A 20,187-nucleotide genomic window follows, 5' to 3' on the forward strand; every position below is an offset into this window, starting at 1 on the left:
TGTGCTGTGTCCCAGCTGAAACAGCAGAGGGCACTGTGACAACAGCCGAGTATGTTTTGCAACCGTTCTGATTTGTCCAAAGAAAAGCTTGACAGTTCGAGATCTTTCATGAAATAATGATAAATGTATTTGAATGTTTATCAGTGTTTTTGTTTTAAGAAGTATTTGAGCTCATTGAAGCTGCGAATCATTTTGGACATATTTTTTTTGGTTGAAGTAAATTTAATTGGACATTCTCATAAAACATTGGAATTGGATGGATGCATGAATCAGCGGGTAACACCACTGACTGGGTTCGAATCGGGGTCAGGGCAGACGACCCTCCCATAGTGCTGCGTCAATTCCCCAAACCAGCAGATTGGGCTCAGTCCCTTGTGGACCCAACACTGGGCTAGGTTTTTCACCCAGTTTGAGTTCATGTTGACCCAGCAGTTGTAGGAGTGAATCCATGAAAGACTATAATGACCTCAGTTTCAGATCAGAAAATGATTTTTTGGCCAAAGTTCAAAATGCGAGGAAAACCACAATTGCTATAAAACCAACTATCAAGAAGTAGTCATTGCCATATAAATCATCAAGATCTGGGGTGGGCAAACTTTTTGAATGGCGGGCCACAATGGGTTCTAAAATTTGACAGAGGGGCAGATGGATGGAGTGTTTTGGCAACCTCACCTCATCTGAGAAAAAACATACATTTAATTTTAAATGAAAGTGAACAAAAGCAGTACAACAATATATATGGCTTTTAAGAACCACAATATTTCGAAAATAAAACATTAACAACATTTAATTTTTTTCAAGTTCGGCGGGCCGGATTAAAACGTTTAACGGGCCGGGCCGCATGTGGCCCCGGGCCGTAGTTTGCCCAAGATATATACCCCCCTCCCCCGGATTGTATTGCAGCCATCAAACTTAAAATCACTCGCTTGCAAAATGAAAACAATAGTGTTTGCCCTCTTAAATTCACAGTGGCTCAATTAGATTTGGACTAATCCGTTGACCCCGAAGTGGCTACGGAACATGCTAAACTCCATTCTCACTCAGCGCAAAGAAACGGACACAGACATATGCCGTGGCAGTCCTGAAAAGCAGCAGGAAACAGGAAGTCGACACCTACCAAAATAAAGCAGCGTACTGTTAAACGTCGCATGTACAACGATAGCCTATGAGAAGTGTCTCGAAGAAGCGGACCGGCGTGACAGTGATGCTAACGCGCCCCACGTCTGGCCCTCAGCTACAGCCAGTCAGCTCCCTCCTTCCCTTCCATTTATCCATCCATCCCTCGCTTCTTCTTGCGACTCGGAGCGCCATACGCCTACACACACATGCGCGTATACACACACACATGCGTACCCTACGCCGCTTCACTTGGCAATTTGAAGAAAAAAAACACACGTACACACACACACACACACACTGCAATCCTTATTCATGGCTTGTAAAACGCACACACACACGGAAAGCCCTGTGAGCCCAGTGCGTGACCTCGCTCTACATAGTGTGCATATTGAGCTTGTGTGTATGCGTGTGTGTGTTTTTTGTGTCCTCATGCTTTTGGAGTTTTCACGTGCACTTTTTTGTACGTCCTGGCGTGGACTGCATTTGGCCATGCGTGTGTGTGTGCGTGTGCATGTGCCAAAAGCCAAGGAGGCGAGCTGCAGGAGGAGAGGCAGCAGCTGTAGCCCCGCTTCACTATTTCTGGCAAAGTCACATGACTGTTACATAAGCACATTTTTCCCGCTCTAAAAAGCAGTAAACTGCGACACAGGAAACACATAGCAGGCAGGAGCGGCCAGTGGACCCAAGACCACCCCCCTAACATTCCTCCTTATGCATTGACAGAACACAATCGCACCACACACCCCGTTACAACTCGTGACCGTCGGGCTTGTTCCTCTGAGTCGGGTTAATGATTGTGTTGTCACATGGGCAGAAGTCAGTAAATGTGCATGCGTTAGGCCATTATTAGATGGATGCAAGAATGACTGAAATGTCACTTAGCATCAATCTATATAATAATTAGCGTCCAACAGATGGGATTTTTTTTTTTTTCCGTGATGATGCCGATTCTGATATTTGGCAGGATACGTTTCTGATAACCGAGTCATTGGTCAATCGATTTAAAAATATATAATGAAATAAAAACTTGTTTTCTGGTCCCTTAATGCCAAAAGAATAAAGATATGAAATACAATAATAAAGTTCGACTTTGTCCTTAAGTGCTTAACTTAACAGAAATATCGGAGAAAATATCCGCAGATTTTTTTTTTTTGGGGGGGGATGCTTAAATGCCACTATTTTTGTCTTGCCTTGTTATATGATAGTGTGTAAATAAAAAAAACCCAAAAATGACTTAATTAAAAATAAAAATGGGGTGTGGGGAAATAAAATTTTAAGCGATATCACGCGATGTAATTGGTCGACCGATTAATCGGCCAAGCCCTGATCATCAAAACACATATACTGCCTTGACAATCAAACAGCAAATGCCATTAGGTTTGTATCATGTATATTTTAACGCACGCCAGCGGCAAAGCTTAATGATCCAAATTTGGACCTGCATCATCCTCTGCATGTACAAAGGATATAAAAAGTCTACTCACCCTTATTTGAATGTGAAGATAATTGTGATTAACTATGAGAGGGAAAGTAAAAATAAAAACAAGATTGTACTGAGTGTGCAAAACCTCCTATAGAGGATGTGGCTATGCTCAAAATCAACCAAATAAAGCCAATTTTTTCGTAGGCTTTTCCTCACATTTTGTAGTCATTCATGAAAGTGCAAGTTATGGTCCGCAAAAAGCTTCAACAGCCGGTATCAAACAGGAGAACTGCGCCAAAGAATTTCTAAGGCATTCAATTTCTCACAGTGAAGACCGTTATCATCAAGTGGAGAAACTACAGCACAACAGTAACATTCCCCAAAGATGGACGTCCCAATAAAATGAATAAAAAGGGAAAGGGGGGCGTGATGCCAACAGGCCGACAGCAACGCTGAAGAAAATGCAGAAATTTCTGGCAAATACTGGCAAGATAAAAGTCTCCCATCTTTGAAACCTGCCGATATTTTTTAAAAAGTGAAAAAAAAAAGCTTGATTTGTTATAAAATGTATTTTTACTTACAGTACAGTATTAATAAATGGTTGTATTATTTTGGTATTTTTTTATGTTTCATGCATACAGAAAATCAATTGAAATGTATTTATTTGAGCTTTTATGTAATATTGTGCTCGGCAATTACCCACTCTTGTGAATTGCTGCATCCTGTTACATCATTCTGCAAGGGAAACACTCTCTAAAAAAAATAAAAAATCATACATACACACACGAGCACAGACTTTTTTTTAAGTAAAGCCAAGTTGACAATTTATTTTTAAAGGCAGTAACGTTTAAAGCCTCGAGGAAACAACAGTAAGAGTCTGCCCCCGCCTCCTCAGTACTACAAAACGTCATTCAGCGCCGCCGCTTGTGTTAACGGTCACAGGTCGCCATCCATGTGCTAAAATCCATGTCACCCTGGTGATGGATTAACACCATTTCATCAACCATTCATGAAAAAAAGGCTTTGTCCATCCTGTGATGGCCACGCATTAGTAATTGAAGCAAACAAATCCGAGTGATGAAATTGTGAGTGGCGAGCTGAAGATGTGATCAAATCACTGAAAAACATTTGTCAAACTAATTTTTTGTGTGTTGTCTGATGTTTGTTATGCACACTTGGCATTTTGACGTTGATCTGTGGAATTTTGCAGATGAAATCACGTCACACACATGCACATTCTTCTATCAATCTGATGAATTATAGATTCGGTATATTATCTTTATGCATATTTTGCTCTCCCACCTCCCCGTATTTGTATTGTGGATCTTTTTGCTTTTCTTTTCTTTCATTGCACTTTTATTTTAGTTTAAATTTGACTCTTTCGGATTTTCTCTTCATTTCATTAGGTTTTGCATTGTCTTTAATTTCACTTTCATTTTTAAGTGTATTTATTTATGTATTTAAATCAGTGATATTCAAGGGGGATATTGATACTAATTATAAACTGCCATGACAAAAACGTTTAAAAGAAAAAACACAATCAAGTTTGTGATTGTAAAAAAAATACTGCAGTTAAAATCAAAATCATTTTTATTTTTAAGTCAAAATCAATTTTATTTATATAATCTGAGGGGATTGGTTCACAACCAAATAAATCAGTCTCAATATAGCTCAGCCCGTAAAATGCCTTTCAAAAAGTTATAAATTGTTATGAATCAATTTGAATTGACTGATTTGTTGTTTCTTGCAATTGAATAAATTAAATAGTTTGGGCTTTGGAGAGCGTCTCGATTTTGTTACCAGTTTAAAGCTACAAATACTCTTCTTCGCCGTTGATAAACCTCCACATTTACGCAAAGTCAGTACTTGACAAATTGATTCATAACGTAAAAATGACCACAACTAACTCATTGCATCATATGCCCTCAAACTTAACAAATCGAATTGTGATTCCACCAAATTGAACCCAATTATTTCCACTTTCAAATGATCAGTCTTTGAATCGTATCGCACTGCATGTATGGAGATATGCATCGAATCGTCTTTAATTGGAGAGACTCACAGCGCAATTGGTCCCGCCCCAAAAATCCACAAATATTTCAATCTATGATGCCGAACTGCAAGTACGCATGAATCCACTCTATTTTTGTGACGTTCTTATATTTTTACAAGTAGGCTTAAACTTCTACTTTTTTCCAACATAACATTGATTTTCAACCAAATGGAATGAAGCAGATGGCCACCCCATCCAAATAATCTGTGTGGGCTAAACAGTAGGTTGGTAAATCATTATGCTCATAAAGTGAACTCTCGCATATTCACATTTGCAAATTCACCAACCCATGGATTTTTTTTTTTTAAGCTAACCATGCTGAGACTTATTTTAAGGTCAACAGAAGGCGCTTAATATACTAAAGTTGGTTGGTGCAGATGGCAACCCCCACAAAGTATGTGTACAAGGACGGAAACGAGTCCTTCAGTAATTCAAGTACCTCGATTAAAGAAATATGCTTGAGGAATTATTTCTGCTCCTGTCACTCGTCAAGTTGGTGTGCACTATCGTCAAGACAAGTCAAGCTAGTTGCAGCAACAATTGTTCATGCTATGCATGGCAGTAACACGCCACCAACGTGGTGAGAAGGACAACTTCAAAATAAAATCTTCCCTAATACAGAACCACACTGCCTTTTATTTTGAAGTTATTCCTGGCAGCACGTGATGGAGTGGTGTCTGATTTCAGTTGTCTTTACGAGTTGTATCGATGGAGGCTGGTTTTAAGTTTCTTTTGCCATCATAAACTGCTGCCACCCATATTGGCACAATCTCATCTTGAAATCATGTTCAGTCGCTTAGTAAGGAGACTTCAAAGCAAAAACGACTCACAATTTGATTCTGACTGCAATCAATTACCATTATTTAACAAACCAGGCTTACTCAAATGCCACATTTTAGCTGGCAAAATTGCTACTGTGCTTCTAAATGTCTCTTCGTCTCACAGCCCCACATCTCAATGTTTTTAGAATGACAAAGTTTGATGCTATACATAGTTTAAATTGAGGAAAATAAATGTTTTATTTGAAAAAAAAAGTTTTCAGTCATCAAGTGTGATCTATTTTTCTCTTGACTCCATCATTTTCAGGTTATCTGAATACAAAAAAAAATGATAGATGCGGCACTATGATCAAAATATGTACCTTTTCCCCCCCTCAGGACTCTTTATCAATTTACAAAAAAATTGCCTCTTACCAATTGACTGTGGCAGTTGGCCAACCCCACAGAAAATAATTGAGTTGTTTCTTTTTATCAGTGTTTTTTAAAGCTGTCCAACATTTTTAAAGCCATTTATCATGTTAGCTTAGCATCTTTAGTGTATCACTGCAGGAGGAGCCCTGGATCTGAACACATACTACATGCTTACTGCAGGTTTTCTAGGCTGCATTAGACAGTGTGTGCCTCAAACCTAAATACCTTTAGACAATGTGGGTCACACGCACGCTCGTCGCTTACAGTAGATTTACCTCTGCACACACACGCGCGTGTTCGAGCGTCTGGAATCTTCGCGATTACGACTTGTATGTTGCGAGACGTGTTGGCGAGGTGGCTGCGCTCCAGCTGACGTTACGTAACCCCCCCCCGCGCGCACACACACGCGCGCGCACACACAACCTGAGCCATTCAGTATTGTGGGAGGCCGGGTCCCGAGCTGGGGAGAAAAAAAAACCGATTGGACGCCCCGACAGCGCAAGCGGCGTCCTCGCCTGACCTCTCTTTTTCGCCAGTGGGAGACGTAAGCGGACTGGCAAGCGATGCTTTTACAGCAAGGCGGCGGGCTGCTGCCGTTCGTAAATCTTTGCGCTTCAATAAGAGGGACTGGCAAAAACAAGCGAGGCGAGCTAAAAGGGGAATATTATTACGGAGCGCCGACGCGCCAAGACGCTGATGACACGTGAATAATGCGCTGGCGTCCCAAACGCCGATGTGCCGCGCCGCGCCGCGCCGCGCGGAGCTGTTTATTGAGCACAGATGTTCTTTAATAGAAAATTTAAAAACAATTAACAAAGGAGCGCTTGGTCGTTTCCGCATTTTGTTAGCAACGATGACGCGAATTTAAAGCTGTGAAAGAAATAATAATAATAATAATAATAATAATGCCTTTATTAGTCCCACAATGGGGAAATTCGAGATTCGAACCCAGGCCTCCTGGGGAGACTGGGTCCTGAACGCGGCGCCTTAGACCACTCGGCCATCCTGGCAGCCACGAGATTCGAACCCAGGCCTCCTGGGGAGACTGGGTCCGGAACGCGGCGCCTTAGACCACTCGGCCATCCTGGCAGCCAGACGATGAAGCAAACTTAAAGACCTAGTGTGAAGTAAGTTCAGAAAATGGCCAAATTAAATCTTTTTGTGTCACAAATAGTCAGTACACACAATACAAATTATAAAGCATTACGTTTTTTAATTTGGTGTATTTGACAAAATAATCATTTTCCCGAAGTGAGATTCTGCCGAGCGACAAACCCGGTGTGACGTCATTGATATTTATGGCTATACAATACAACTTTATTTATATAGCGCATTTCACAACGGCTGGAGCAGTAACAAAGCGCATTCCATGTGGTGTAACTATGGCTACTATATATATCTATTTAACTATGGCAGCGCTCACCATTGAAAGTGTATTAAGCCAATCAGAAATGGACTTACAAAGCAAAATATCAATACTTTCTCTATTTATTCTGCTAATACAGAGACCACACTTATGGTTAGTTGGTTTCCTACATTGTCATTGGAAAGGTATTTAAGGTATATATACACGCTTGGTGTTCAACTCTCTACTTAACTCCCGCACACTCATTCTCCTGGGCTCCATGCATGCGCATCCCGCATACATACTTCACAGCCGTCAGTTACACACCAGCTGTTTCAATACCTACAACACACCACAGGTTTTTCAAAATGGATTCTAATGACGCCTATCTTTTTGCAAACCCTTTATCATAGGTAAAACGGTTGAGAAAACAGATCTTCAAAGTGCTTGTGGCAAAGAACAATCACCAACACTGTCTTGAAATTCCCTCTCTTTGCCACAACAAAATTGGTCCATTTACGTGCCCTATTTTTTTGTTTTGGCCACTCAAACAAATGCATCCCAGAATGCAAACAATGCATTGCCACAAAGCGCTGAGGCATTTGGCCGAATAACGCAACAACAACGTCAGTTGAGCAGCTCACCAGACAATAACAATGCAGTATAATGGCCACTGGTGACTCGTCGTTCTGTAAATGACGTCATCCCCAAAGAATTAACGGACAAAAGCATTTTCGTTATTAAGGCGTTGCTATGGGTCTCACTATAAATCTAGTACATTTGCGTTAGAAAAACTAATTTGAGTATTCTTAAAAAATATTTATTACTCAAAATACGGTGCGTCAAGCTTACCTCGCGCGAGGTCTTAAAGATTGAAAGGCTGCTGCAATTAAAAATGGACAATTTCCCGTTTGATTTCGTCAATGCTCCTTGAGACTTTTTTGTGCCTCCTCTTTTGCTACACACGTTCACCCAATTTTGTGTTAATTGGAGGAACTGACAGGCATTTACTTTTTAATGGGATTCACTCCAAAATGGTTTCAAACCCCAATGGCCGATTTTCTGTTAATTTTCAGGCATGGGTCCTCGAGACTTTGAAGGACATGACCACCAAATTTCGCATGGCTCCGTGAAAATGTCGATTTAGCTAATTTCTTCCAACTTTCCTAGAATTCACCCCCAAAAATGGCTGCTTCAAACAAAATTGGCTGTCTTTTGTTTCCAGTATCAGTCTTTGAAACCGCTTAATCCATCATATTATGATTGGTATGTCACCCAAATTTCATGTCCATCAGTGAAACTTGTGCCATTTTTTTAAAACTTTCTTGGCCATTTAATTAATTTTTTGGAGCTTTTCTGAAATGGCTGCTTGGAAACAAAATGGTTGACTTCCTGTTTGGTTTCAGGTTTCATAATAAGACCCACAGAAAAGTCTTAACGATCCGTTCGTCGAGACAATTTTTGTACATCCTGTTATAAAAATGTCCACCCAAATTTGTGTCGATTAGTGAAACTGATGATGGGGGGGAAATAATTTGTAACTTATCAGGTTTCTTTTTCTTGGAGTTCTTCCAAAATGGCTGCTGGAATGTTGGACCTTCTCGTTTAAAGCTTCATCCATGGACATGAAATTAGGTGGGCAAGTCTACCCTAACAAGACAATGCGAAAGTGATTAAAAAAAGACCCATGCCCAAACCTGAATAGTAAGTCAACCATTTTTGGTTAGAGCAGCCATTTGTTGAGCTAATACATTGATGAAATCTATCCAGCCATTAATTTTATTCTGCTTATCTGGGATCGGGTAGGCTCTATAAATAATTGTATTTTGTACTGTAATTGTACTGTTTCACTTTTTTAAATCTAGGAAATGGGCATGTGCAGTGAAGTTACTTATAACTTCCACTTGGCACAGAGGAAGTTCTGAAAAGCGGTTCCATTGAAAAATAGATAAATAGTAATGCAAACGCAACTATAGTTTCTCCAGTATGTTCTTGGTCGTACCCAAGGGCTTCCCAATGGGACGTACCCCAACACCTTACCATGCCATCCTATCTCTAAGGGAGAGCTCGGACACCTTGCTGGAAACGCATTTTGGCCGCTAGTGTGCATGATCTTGTTCTCCCCGTCACAGCCCACACTTCCGATGGAAACTTTGATTGACTGCTAAATCGAAATCCTTCTTCAGCACCACTGACCACTGACCGATGCAGAAGGAGGTATCCCTGGCAGATGGGGAACTATATGGCATAACACAGCTCTCTAATGTGAGTCCCGCAAGTTGGATGATCATTTTGAGGATACATCATGAAAGTTTTCTTTGTAAACATGCTTTGGTCCGGTCCAGCTTACCGAATTACAAGTGCGAGCCAGCTTTAGTCGTTTACACTCCGCAGTCAGCGGATTCCAACCCTTGAATGCTAATTACTTTTGCAGTTATGATCCAGTTAGCAGCCCAAATGTTTCATCCCCTCCAGGCAGGAAGTGCCGAAAGAAATCAAAACGAGGGTCAGACTCATCTCTTCTCCCCTTGTACAGATGCCCACTCTCTGCGGTTCATCTCCATTGCCCACTCAGAGAAGGAAATAGTGCAATAAAAAAGGGAAGGCGGGGGGTGTCATGGTGCTGACGCATCGCTTCCCATCCCTCTCAATTCCCCCCATCTCGTTATCTGTCTGACTTTTTCTTTGTCCTTCCTCTCCGCTGCATCGCTGTCCTCTGTCTCTCCTCGCCTGGTTGCATCCCTTCCTCTCTCTTTACACTGTGGAGTGGAGATGACGGGAGGGGTCAGGCGAGTTGGGATTGCTGGCAACCTTGGCGAGTCGCGGGCTGCCCTCATTATGCCGCCGCGGCCTCCGGCAGGTGTTTGTGCCGTCGAGCAATCCTTTTGTTGTTGTTATTTTAGGACAGACCAGACACGTGAGGTGTAGGATGTCAACTCAGTCTCCCTGGCGACGGTGTGTAAACATCATCGGGTTTAAATCAGCGTTTGATTTGAGCGCAATTGCTCTTGGTTTAAATTGTCAGTAGAACACCCAGAGGCGCATTGAGCGGGCTGACTGACTTATACACAGCAAATCCTTTCGATGGTGTTTTTTTTTACTTTTGACTTTCGATGGTGTAAGCAAAAACCTCTGTCTAGTACAGTAAATCCCTTTCCAGGGAGTCTAACACGCTAAATGTAAAGAATCGGAATGCCACAAAACCGCAGTCCGTCGTCACCAAAATTCATGCGCACATCTCGACTCATGAGCACTTCAACTTCTGAAAACATTACACCGATTGCCCCAATATTTTGGATTTCATGGTCATGAAGCCTTTCCCACCTGAGAGGCGCTCACCATAGAGAGAAAACTAAACGTCACAGCCAATCATCATCAAAATGTGTGTACAAATCTCTACTCGTGTCCACTTCAATCTCTGAGAATATAATAACGGTCGCTCCAATGTTTTAGACTTTATGGACGTTAAACATCTTCCATTCCGTATGGGCTCACTGCAGAATCTTATTGTTGCTGAATGAGGAGAATGCCTAACATAACTCATTTTAATACTTTCAGAGGTTGAATTGGGCATAAATACAGATGTCAAACTTAAACAGTGTAAAACAATAGTGCCACCATTTTGTGGCCAAAAGTGGAATTACACCCAAGATTGACGAGGGCCACAATACAATACAATACTACTTTATTTATTATAGCGCATTTCACGTGCTAAAATGATCTGGTAGACTCAATTTCATATTGCTCCATAAAACTGTTTTTTGGAGTTCATCTTTTCGTCTTTCAGGCCCCTTTTTGTAGCATTCACCCACAAAATGGCTGCTTCTAACCAAGTGGCCAACTTCCTGTTTAGTTTCACGCATGCGTCCTTGAGAAATTTCATTCTTCCTTGTTGTGATAGACATGTACACCCCGATTCATGTCGATCTGTGAAACTGGTGTCAGGGGCAATGATTTTTCCTAACTTCTCAGGCCACTCCCAGAATGGAAACACATTCACGGCTATTTAAATAAATTTATAGTGATTGTACCAGACAGACATTTGACATCTTGCGCACCCCTTTTCAACATCCCAATAAAGTTAATGTACCTCCTTTCTCTGTATAGTACAAGCTCAGCATCCTACCTTCCACGGCTCTTTTGAAGAAGACTTTGCAGCTTCCACACGTCACCACACCGTAGTGGCAACCCGACGCTTCGTCCCCGCACACTAGACACACCTTGGCTGTCGAGGAAGGTTGCCTGAGCGGTGAGCTGCAAGGACACAACACAAATCACAAATATGAGACATTGCAGTGTTAAGTTTCCCTATAATAAACACCCGCCACTACCCAACCAGGCAGCGAGTGCTCAGAGTTACTGCTAATGTTAGCCACATTAGCTGATCAGGCAGCTTCAAGTCACCGAGGAGCCACGTTTATGAAATCTGAGCTGACAGTCGAGGATACAATGACTGTGGAACCTCACCACCCCTCATACGCCCAAAATTGAAAACTTAACAGTGAGAGCCAACAGACTCTACCCGACCAAGCAGCTCGTACAGTATTGCTGCTAGACCTGAAGTAGCTTTCACATGGCAACCATATTTAACGTGACAGTATTTGTTCCAAGTTCAAGTGATCATCATCTCGGCCTTTTCTAATAAGGCCCAAATTACAAGTCAAGTTCAGGAGGTCCCATGTTGCACCCAGAAATTGGACCTTTAGGTGAAGCTGTGAAGATTATACACCCCAAAAAAAGTCCTAAACTTTCCAGCGACCAGCCTCTACCCGACTCAGCAGTGTGCACAACATTCCGGCTTTAAGTTGTTTCAATTTGGGGCGATGCTATTCAATGGACGGTGACGATATTTGGGCCATGTTACAAAGTCCCAATCCAAACATTAACCATTCTACCCTACTCGGCAACTTGTGCAGCGATGCTGGTAGTCCTCAAGTTGATCACAAATGATGTGAATCTTAGGGAGCATTCACTCGCAAAAAATAAAATTAGCCACGACCTGACTAGCCTCTAATCCTAACAATGTGTATAAGTGTGTGTTTATTGGGAATAAACCGATTATCGGCGCAATGTCGACATTGTGACAATACATATATATTTTTTATGCCAAATTTTTCCCTTTTACTGAAAATTATGACACTAGTCAACATTTTTTTAATCAGAGACGCAAGTACAGACTAGATGAAGTTTTTTCGTTTTTTCTTCTCCACCCCATCAGGTTTTCATAATATTAATACAATAATAATCTAATTTGGTATATAGTAATATACTCAGTTTTTTTTATGAACTATGGGATAGGGTCAGCAACAGGTCAGATTTCTTTCTGAAATGTCTTGGCTATAATTTACAACGCATTGTATAAACTGTTTTGCGCAAGCCTACATTGGTCAAACTTAAAAATAATAAATGAAAATATCTAAAAAATCTGATGCAATAAAAAAAGTAGAAATTTTTTAAATTAGTGTCAAAAATACATTTAGTGACACATAAAGCCATATCTGATAAAAGAAATTGCTGTTGACAGCTATTAGCGGGTCCATATTGGTCCTTGACTACTAATAATTGGTCTCGTAATGCCTCTGCAAAAAACACATCGGTCTCTCTCGTGTTTATGAACGCAGATTTTGTAGGTGACGTGCACAGCGGCCGCTTCACCTTGAGGCAGCTCGTACCAAAAAAAAAAAAAAATTAATAAAAATTCCATTTTAGCTTAAAAGTTCTTACTAAAAACTATAGTAACAATCATTTTCTTCTTGGCTTTCTTATTTTCAAGCCCTTTGCCTAGTGCCCTATAAAGAAATAATCAAATAACCCACACACACATTTCGAGAGGGCGAACACACGCACACATGTAGATGGGTACACGGTGAGAACACCTTGTATCAAAACATCCAAAGTGGCCTCAGCTTCCCTCTTCTTTTCTGTACTAATTGCCTCTCTGCCATCTAAATCAATGAGATGCAAGGTGATTGTCTGGTTAACATTCTCCTTCCATCCTTCATCAAGGCAGCGGCCAACCTCTCTCTCTCTCTCGCACTCTCTCTCTCGCACTCTCTCTCTCTCTCTCGCACTCTCTCTCTCTCTCTCATGCTCTCTCCCTCTCGCTCACATTTCCTCCGAGCTGGGAAGGGCTCCGGCATCGGTGGCGCACTCGGATGCAATCAGGAGCGCTGATCTAATTCCCCCTCGTCCATCTACACACACATTCAATTTGTTAGGACGCTTAGAGGAGTCTCTGGTGAGGTGTTTGTCTGACTCTCTGGCACTGGGCCGTGTCATTTCCCCACATGTGTGTGCGTGCGTTTGTGTGCAAATCCGATCCATGTCCAGCCATGTTTTTCAGCATGTTAATCTACAGAACACACATGCGAACATAGGCCAGGCCTTATCGCACCGTTGCGGGCGTTGACGTTGCAATCTGCACTGTGACGAAAGACTAACAAAAAAAAAAATAAATAACACACACAACACGTGCGTCCCGACTCACACTAAGAGGCAGCCGGCCTGCCGGTCCAGTAGCAAGGTGACTTTCCCTCCCTCCGAGGAGTATATAGGTCACTCACTGCACGCTTACGAAAGCAGAGCTGACAGGCCAGGCTGCAGTGACCGTGCACAAAAAAAAGCCCCAAACTAAACACAAGCCGCTACCTGACTAGGCAGCTGGTACAGCAATGTTGTTGGAACTGAAATTGAGCCAAATGATATAAACAAGCAGGACAAGGGCGGATTCATAAATAAACAAACAAAAAACATACCTGTTATTGCTTGTATTAGATAGAATTCATTTCCCTTTCCGCTACCCAACCAGGCAGCTTCTTAGCCGAGAGGAGCTTCCGGTCACACGCTTAGCGCTTACAAAAGCAGAGCTGACAGGCTGCACTGATTGTGCACAAAAAAAAAAAAAGTCTGAAACTAAACAACAGCCGCTACCTGTCGAGGCAGCTGGTGCAGTAATGTTGCTGGTCCAAATGATATAAACAAGCAGGAAGAGGGAGGATTCATGAACACAACAACAACAAATACCATGCCAGTTACTGCTTGCATTTGAAAAAAAATCATTTTCTCTACCCAACCAGGCAGCTTATTTACCGGAGATGAGTTTCCGGTCACACACGCTTAAGAAAACAGAGCTGACAGGCCAGGATGCAGTGACTGTGTTCCAAACAAAAGACCCAAACTAAACACCATCCACTACCCAGACTGACACCTGGTTCAGCGATGCTGCTAGACCTCAGATTGATCCCAAAAATAGGAGGATAAAGGATTACTGGGAGCAAAGGTGGAAAACATTCATGAAAAAAAGAAACAAATAGCTTGCTTTCGCCACTGCTACCCGATCAGACAGCGGTGTGTAGATTTGCTTGCAGGCCAGGCTGCAGTGGCTGTACACAAAAAAGACCCAAACGAAAGAATAGAGGCTACCAGACCAGCTTTTGCAGCGATGTTGTTTGAAGGATATCACAAATCATGTCAAAAATGAAAGGAATGCTTGAGTGACACATTAGAGTTGAGGTCACCAACTCAGGTCTTTGAGTGCATGTTTTAGATGTTTCCCTCCTCCAGCACAACTGATTCAAGTTTTTCTTGCGGTCTAAATGTGTAGCTACGGAGCCACACATGTCTCCAGATACGCATTTGCAAATCGCCACACGCATTTGTGACTTGCGCGTAAGAACGCAGCCAATCAAGAGGCCCAGTGCGCATACAAATCAAAGTACACATTTGGAGATTCTCGCGACATTTGCGACTCTGGTAACAGGTACAGGTTCTTTTAAAATCTTTGTGGATTGAAATCCATAAGGGGGTGCAAATAGCCCAGCAGTTTTTTTTTTTGCTCCTGCACATAATGCAAATGTCAGCCGGGGTTCGAATCCCGAACCTCAGAGCTGTGAGCCAGACATGTTAATTACAAATGCACAGCGCTGGCCAAGTAACAACTTTAAAAATGTCCTCTTCATCAAATGACATATGACTGAAACACCACGCAAGCTTGTGAACTAGGACCACGATCTTTCTATCCCGACCGTTGTCTTGTCTTGTCTCTATTTCTGTCGACGCATTTCGCTCAATGGGACCGACTACACAGATCAAAAGGTCTCATTCTTCTCCCCGCCGCTTTCATTTTTGCCCTTATTTTCCCTTCCCTTGACTTTATTTTCTTCCTTCCCCGCAGAAAGCCCAGGGCGGCCGCTTCATTGTTTTCGACGTCCTTTCATCTCTTTAAAGATAACACAAAGAGAGCTAACTGGTGTAGCTGATGTTTATTTCCCTCGACCGACGCGCGTACACAAGGCCCCCAGTTTTCTGTTGCCTCTCAGACCGGCGGGGCTGCTTACGCGAAGGTTAATAATAGAACCAAAGGCCCGCTGTAACACAAAGATGTTTGGGCCGCGACTTATCCTCGAGCTTTTCCTCAAGTAATCTGCACGCTGGGAGAAAAAAGGGCTTGCAGCAGGGAAGTCCCAACAGTGATTCATCACAGCTTCTACTCACTGCCACTCTATTATGGACAGTACAGTAACTTCAGGCCTGGCAGCAGGGCAGTAGAAGCCATTTTGTCAGGTTGTGGATGGTGGTTGGATTATCTTGGGGCTTGTTTTTTATTTTATTTTTTGTTATACCAGGCTTGCCTACCCTACACTGTTAGAATGATAGAATGACTTAGTGGGGGAGAAAAATGGTTCCAGCTACCTGGTTGGGTAAGCAAAAGATGAAATTTTTCTTTTTTTTTTTGTATGGACAAATCAATCACATTTTCAGGGGCCTCAACACAACCATAAATCGACAAATGTTTGCAACTAGTATCTTGGTAAAAACAGACAGTATGTCCACACCTTTATAACACTTAGTAGCGCGTGTGGACAAGTTACAAAAACAAATTGCCTCCGACAACAGTTTGATGGATTGATGCAAGTCTCACCGTGTCTGTCGTAACAGAAAGCACAAAACAAAGTCACAAGCAGCCATTTTGAAGGCAAATTTCATGAAAAAGAGGGGCATGGAAAGTTAGAATTAATTAGCCGTCACCAGTTTCACTGTCACAACAAGATGCAAAGAAACATCTTCAGAAATGTCAAAATGAACGAATCACCAGAGAATCTGGTTAATAAATCAATAATATAATAAATCAATTCTGGTTTGAATTCAGCCAAAACTCAGACACGAGTTTCACTGATCATGAAATTGGATGGACATCTCATAAAAGGACACACACACAATGTCTCAAGGACGCGTTTGTGAAATTGAACTGGAAGTTGGCCATGTGGGTTTGAAGCAGATTTTTGACAGTGACTTCCATCAACACGGTGCTTTGAAAGTTGGGAAAGAATTTCCTCTCACAGGCATTTTGTGAGCTGAAAAAGGAGCCTGGAAAGTTTTCAAAAATTTGGCCCAAGTCCCTGCCCATGGGTGATACTGATCACCAGGAAATTGAGAAGACGTGTCTTGCCTAAAGGACGCACCAATTAGGCTCAAGGACAAATTCTTGTAATTAATTTTGCCCGGCAAATTTCATTAAAAAATTCCTGGAAAGTATGTCGAGCGTAAAATAAGTTTCGCACAAACATGCACAAATAAGTTTCAAGCACCATTTCTCAAAATTCAACAGCAAGTTGGACATTAGGGTCAAGAGCAGCCATTCTGTTTAAAAAAATTGCATGAAAAACATCCTCGGAAAATTGAAAGTAACTGTCCTAACACCATCCTCCAAAATCTCAAAGACCCATGCTTGTAATTGAAGAGAAAATCTCCCGTGTTGGCTTGAACCAGACATTTTGGCCAATGCCATGAAAGTTTTATCTTTATTTAATTATATTTGAGGGAAATGGAACACGAAGGCCTTTTTGGGGGTGAACGCTACTTGACTTATAAACAGATACGACAGTCAATTCAAATTGAGCATACGTGGACAACAAACTCAGTGTTGCTCCGCACAACTTCTTTTGTGATCGTGTGTCCACTTCAGCTGTTTGTTTACAGATGCGCCGTGCGCACTAAAGTGCTTATGTGGGTCATCGAGGTTCTTCTGAACCACGTGATCCAAGGCCGACCTCCGCCGGCACCTCGCGGCTCATTAGTGGCCCGTAACAATGTCATCTCGCTCACGTCGCCGCCGTAACTTTCTTGCCTTGCCGCGCATCAGTTTGCTGAGATGACTCCATCTTGTTGGACTCGTCCTTTCCAACGCTTTCATTTGTCAGTAGGACAGGTGGTGCAGGAGGAAGCAAGGAGCATAAGGAATGCATATCTGACTGGTTCAACATGAAATATGCAGAGTCCAAAATATCAGGTGTGTGAAAAAATGTCACACTTTTCAGCCGACTGTTGAGCTTAGCATGGATTGAGACAGAAAACTGAAAACTGTTGATATTTTTCGTGAAAAATATTTTTCCACAGAAAAGTCTCTTGTTTAAACAGTAAAATGTTAAGAAGTAACATTACTTCAAAAAATTTTATATTTACAAGAATGAAAACATAATAAGAGTGGTAATGTTATGTAGAGTTTATTTTTTAGACGATATATTTGTAACATAAGTTGTTTAAAACTAAATACTGTCAATCTTGAAGAAATCTCGTTTGTTGGATTTTTGCAAGAAACATAAACCTGTCAAACTTATTCAACAAAAATGTCATTCTGTTATATAAAATCTTGAATTTTTTTCAAAAAAAGCCATATTTTCTTTATCCTTTCTTTACCGTTCTTACTTTCTTTCCTTCCTCCCTCCCTTCTTTCTTTGTTTAAAAAAAAAATTCTTATACTTTTTTTTCACTTATCCTCATCAGTGTGGCGGGTGACCTGCAGCCTTTCCCAGCTGACTTTGGGCGAGAGGCGGCGTAAACCATGGACTGCTTGGCGGATAATTGCAAGTCACGTCAGAAAAACAACAATTCGCGCTCATATTCACGACTACAGACAATTCAGAATCTTCAAATCAACCAAATATTTCTCATTCAAAAAAGGCATTTTTTGAAGTCAGTTTGAGAAAATGTTACATTTACATTTAATTTACTAGTTAATAGAAAAATGTCTATGATCTTCTAAGAATAAAAGGTCTCATTTGTTCCCTTATCAACCACCCCCCCCCCCCCCCCCCCCAGTCCCCAGTTCTGCTTGGCGCGAACGTGCTTGTTACCTTCGCTCATCCTTGACGTTACAGTAGCACTCCTGTAATATTTACGCAACCGAGCACATGCAAGCATCTCAAAATCTATTTATACTGCCCTCGACTTTGCATATTGGCAACGTGAAGGTAGCAAAACTAAAGGAAGGCGAGAGAGAGAGAGAGAGACAGAAGGGGGAGAGTGATCTTACATAAAGACAGTCGAAGCATTTCGGTTGACCCCCACTCGGCAGCAGAGGGAAAAGGAGAGAGAGTGAGGGCATACGAGAGCCTTCAGGGATCCGGTTCCCCTCGCCAAGGTGACCCTGGCGTCGGCCGACCGAGTGGCACCTGGGCGTGCGGAAGGCGAGACTTCCCCTTTCTGACTTTGCTCCTTCCCTTGGCTGTCAAGGTGGATGCCAACTTTGCCCATTTGCATATTTTCATTAAGAGCATCAATATGTGCCTCATAATCATCGTCTTTGTACCAGCATATTTTGATTTAAAGCTCCAATATATAATTAGTCGTTTACATTCCATTTTAAAGAGACACTAGCATGTGATCTTCGAACAGCATTTTCTGCCAAATTTCCTGTCGTGTTCTGTAATGATGGACCAGCCTGGACGCCACCCCTGGTCAAACCTTTTTAGTTTATAATAATATTCTTGGTAAGCAAGCACTTGATAAACAGACAACTCCCTCGCAACTTTTGTGCTATCAGGGTGGAACAGCCTGGACACTGCCCCTATCTCAGAATATTTTCATTTAAAGAGACAATATGTAATTATTATTTGACTTCACCATAATATCTTAAAAATAAATGTTGAGGGTACAGTAAAATGCAATCAAGAGAACAGCATCTTTCCAAGCACATTTTGTGCTTTGTAATATTCGCTGACAAGTTTGGACTCAAACAATTTTCTTTTAACGTTACAATATGTACGTACCTGTCACATGAGTATTTGGATTCGGACCCAGAAGCAGAAAGGAGACGGACGTGGCGACGGAAAAGTCTTTATATACAAAAATTCTTAGTAACAACAAGCAGGCCTGGATTCAGAACACATGGAAGAAAGCTGAGCTCCTCACTCAAAGAAAGCTTGACGTACTGATGATGTGACACTGAGTAACTGTCTTAAATACTCGAAAGCATCAAACCTTTATGAGATCATAAAGGAGCAAAGCATAAAAGGATCAGAGCAGCTGCGTAGCAACTGCTACATTAAAGTCACATCAGTACCCTCTAAATTTCAAGCAAATTGTGTGACATGTAAAACTATGCGCCGTGACACGTGATGTCATTCTTGTGACCTACCAGCTTCCCTTCTACATTTATGCATGCAAACTCAGAGTGACCTTTCCCAAAACAGCAAATCATGATTATCATTCTCATGTACAAAGACAAGACTGTTTTGAGTGTAAACAAAAGCGCACGCGCACACACACGCTTACGCACGCACGCACGCGCGCGCACACACACAGACAGTCGGAGCCCATGCCTCTCGGGGGAGCTGGTTCAGTCCGCGGGCAGCGACACGCTTCAGAAGCACGACAAACTAAAAGGGTCCCTTATGTTACATTTAAAGACCGTCTCAAATTTAAATGCCAACTGCACAGATGCTCCTCAAACCAGTGGTGGCGCCATCTTGAAGGTCCTGAGTCTATTGCTTTTTGAAAATTAAAGGAATTTTATTTAATATCTAATTTGCAATTATTTAAAATGTGCATATATATATATATATATATATATATCTATGCTCTCAGAATTATTGCATTCCATGCATTTTCCCGACTCCCAAGTAGAGTTCAGATTTTGGCACAATTTGCCTAAGATCTAACCAATTTTGTATTCAAAGTTCTTTTTCTTCTGAGTTTGCCAACACATGACTTAAAATAGCTTTTGTCCCTAGATTTTGAATGAGATCCCAAGCCAATCGCAAACAAATTACAGTCAGCC

At 41.7% G+C, this 20,187-nt stretch overlaps 1 protein-coding gene across 1 annotated transcript in view; it reads right to left on the minus strand.

Annotated features, from left to right (window-relative positions):
- The window catches only part of nr3c2 (nuclear receptor subfamily 3, group C, member 2), an 80,351-nt gene that overhangs the window by 19,058 nt on the left and 41,106 nt on the right, over positions 1-20,187 (minus strand). The window contains exon 3 of the mRNA XM_088303751.1: positions 11,257-11,384. Within this exon, the coding sequence (XP_088159877.1) occupies positions 11,257-11,384 (128 nt within the window). The remainder of the gene's footprint in view (positions 1-11,256; positions 11,385-20,187) is intronic.

This window comes from Idiotropiscis lumnitzeri, chromosome 8 (assembly GCF_059441095.1).
Source record: "Idiotropiscis lumnitzeri isolate Australia: NSW breed Sydney's pygmy pipehorse chromosome 8, RoL_Ilum_1.0, whole genome shotgun sequence".
NCBI lineage: Eukaryota > Metazoa > Chordata > Actinopteri > Syngnathiformes > Syngnathidae > Idiotropiscis > Idiotropiscis lumnitzeri.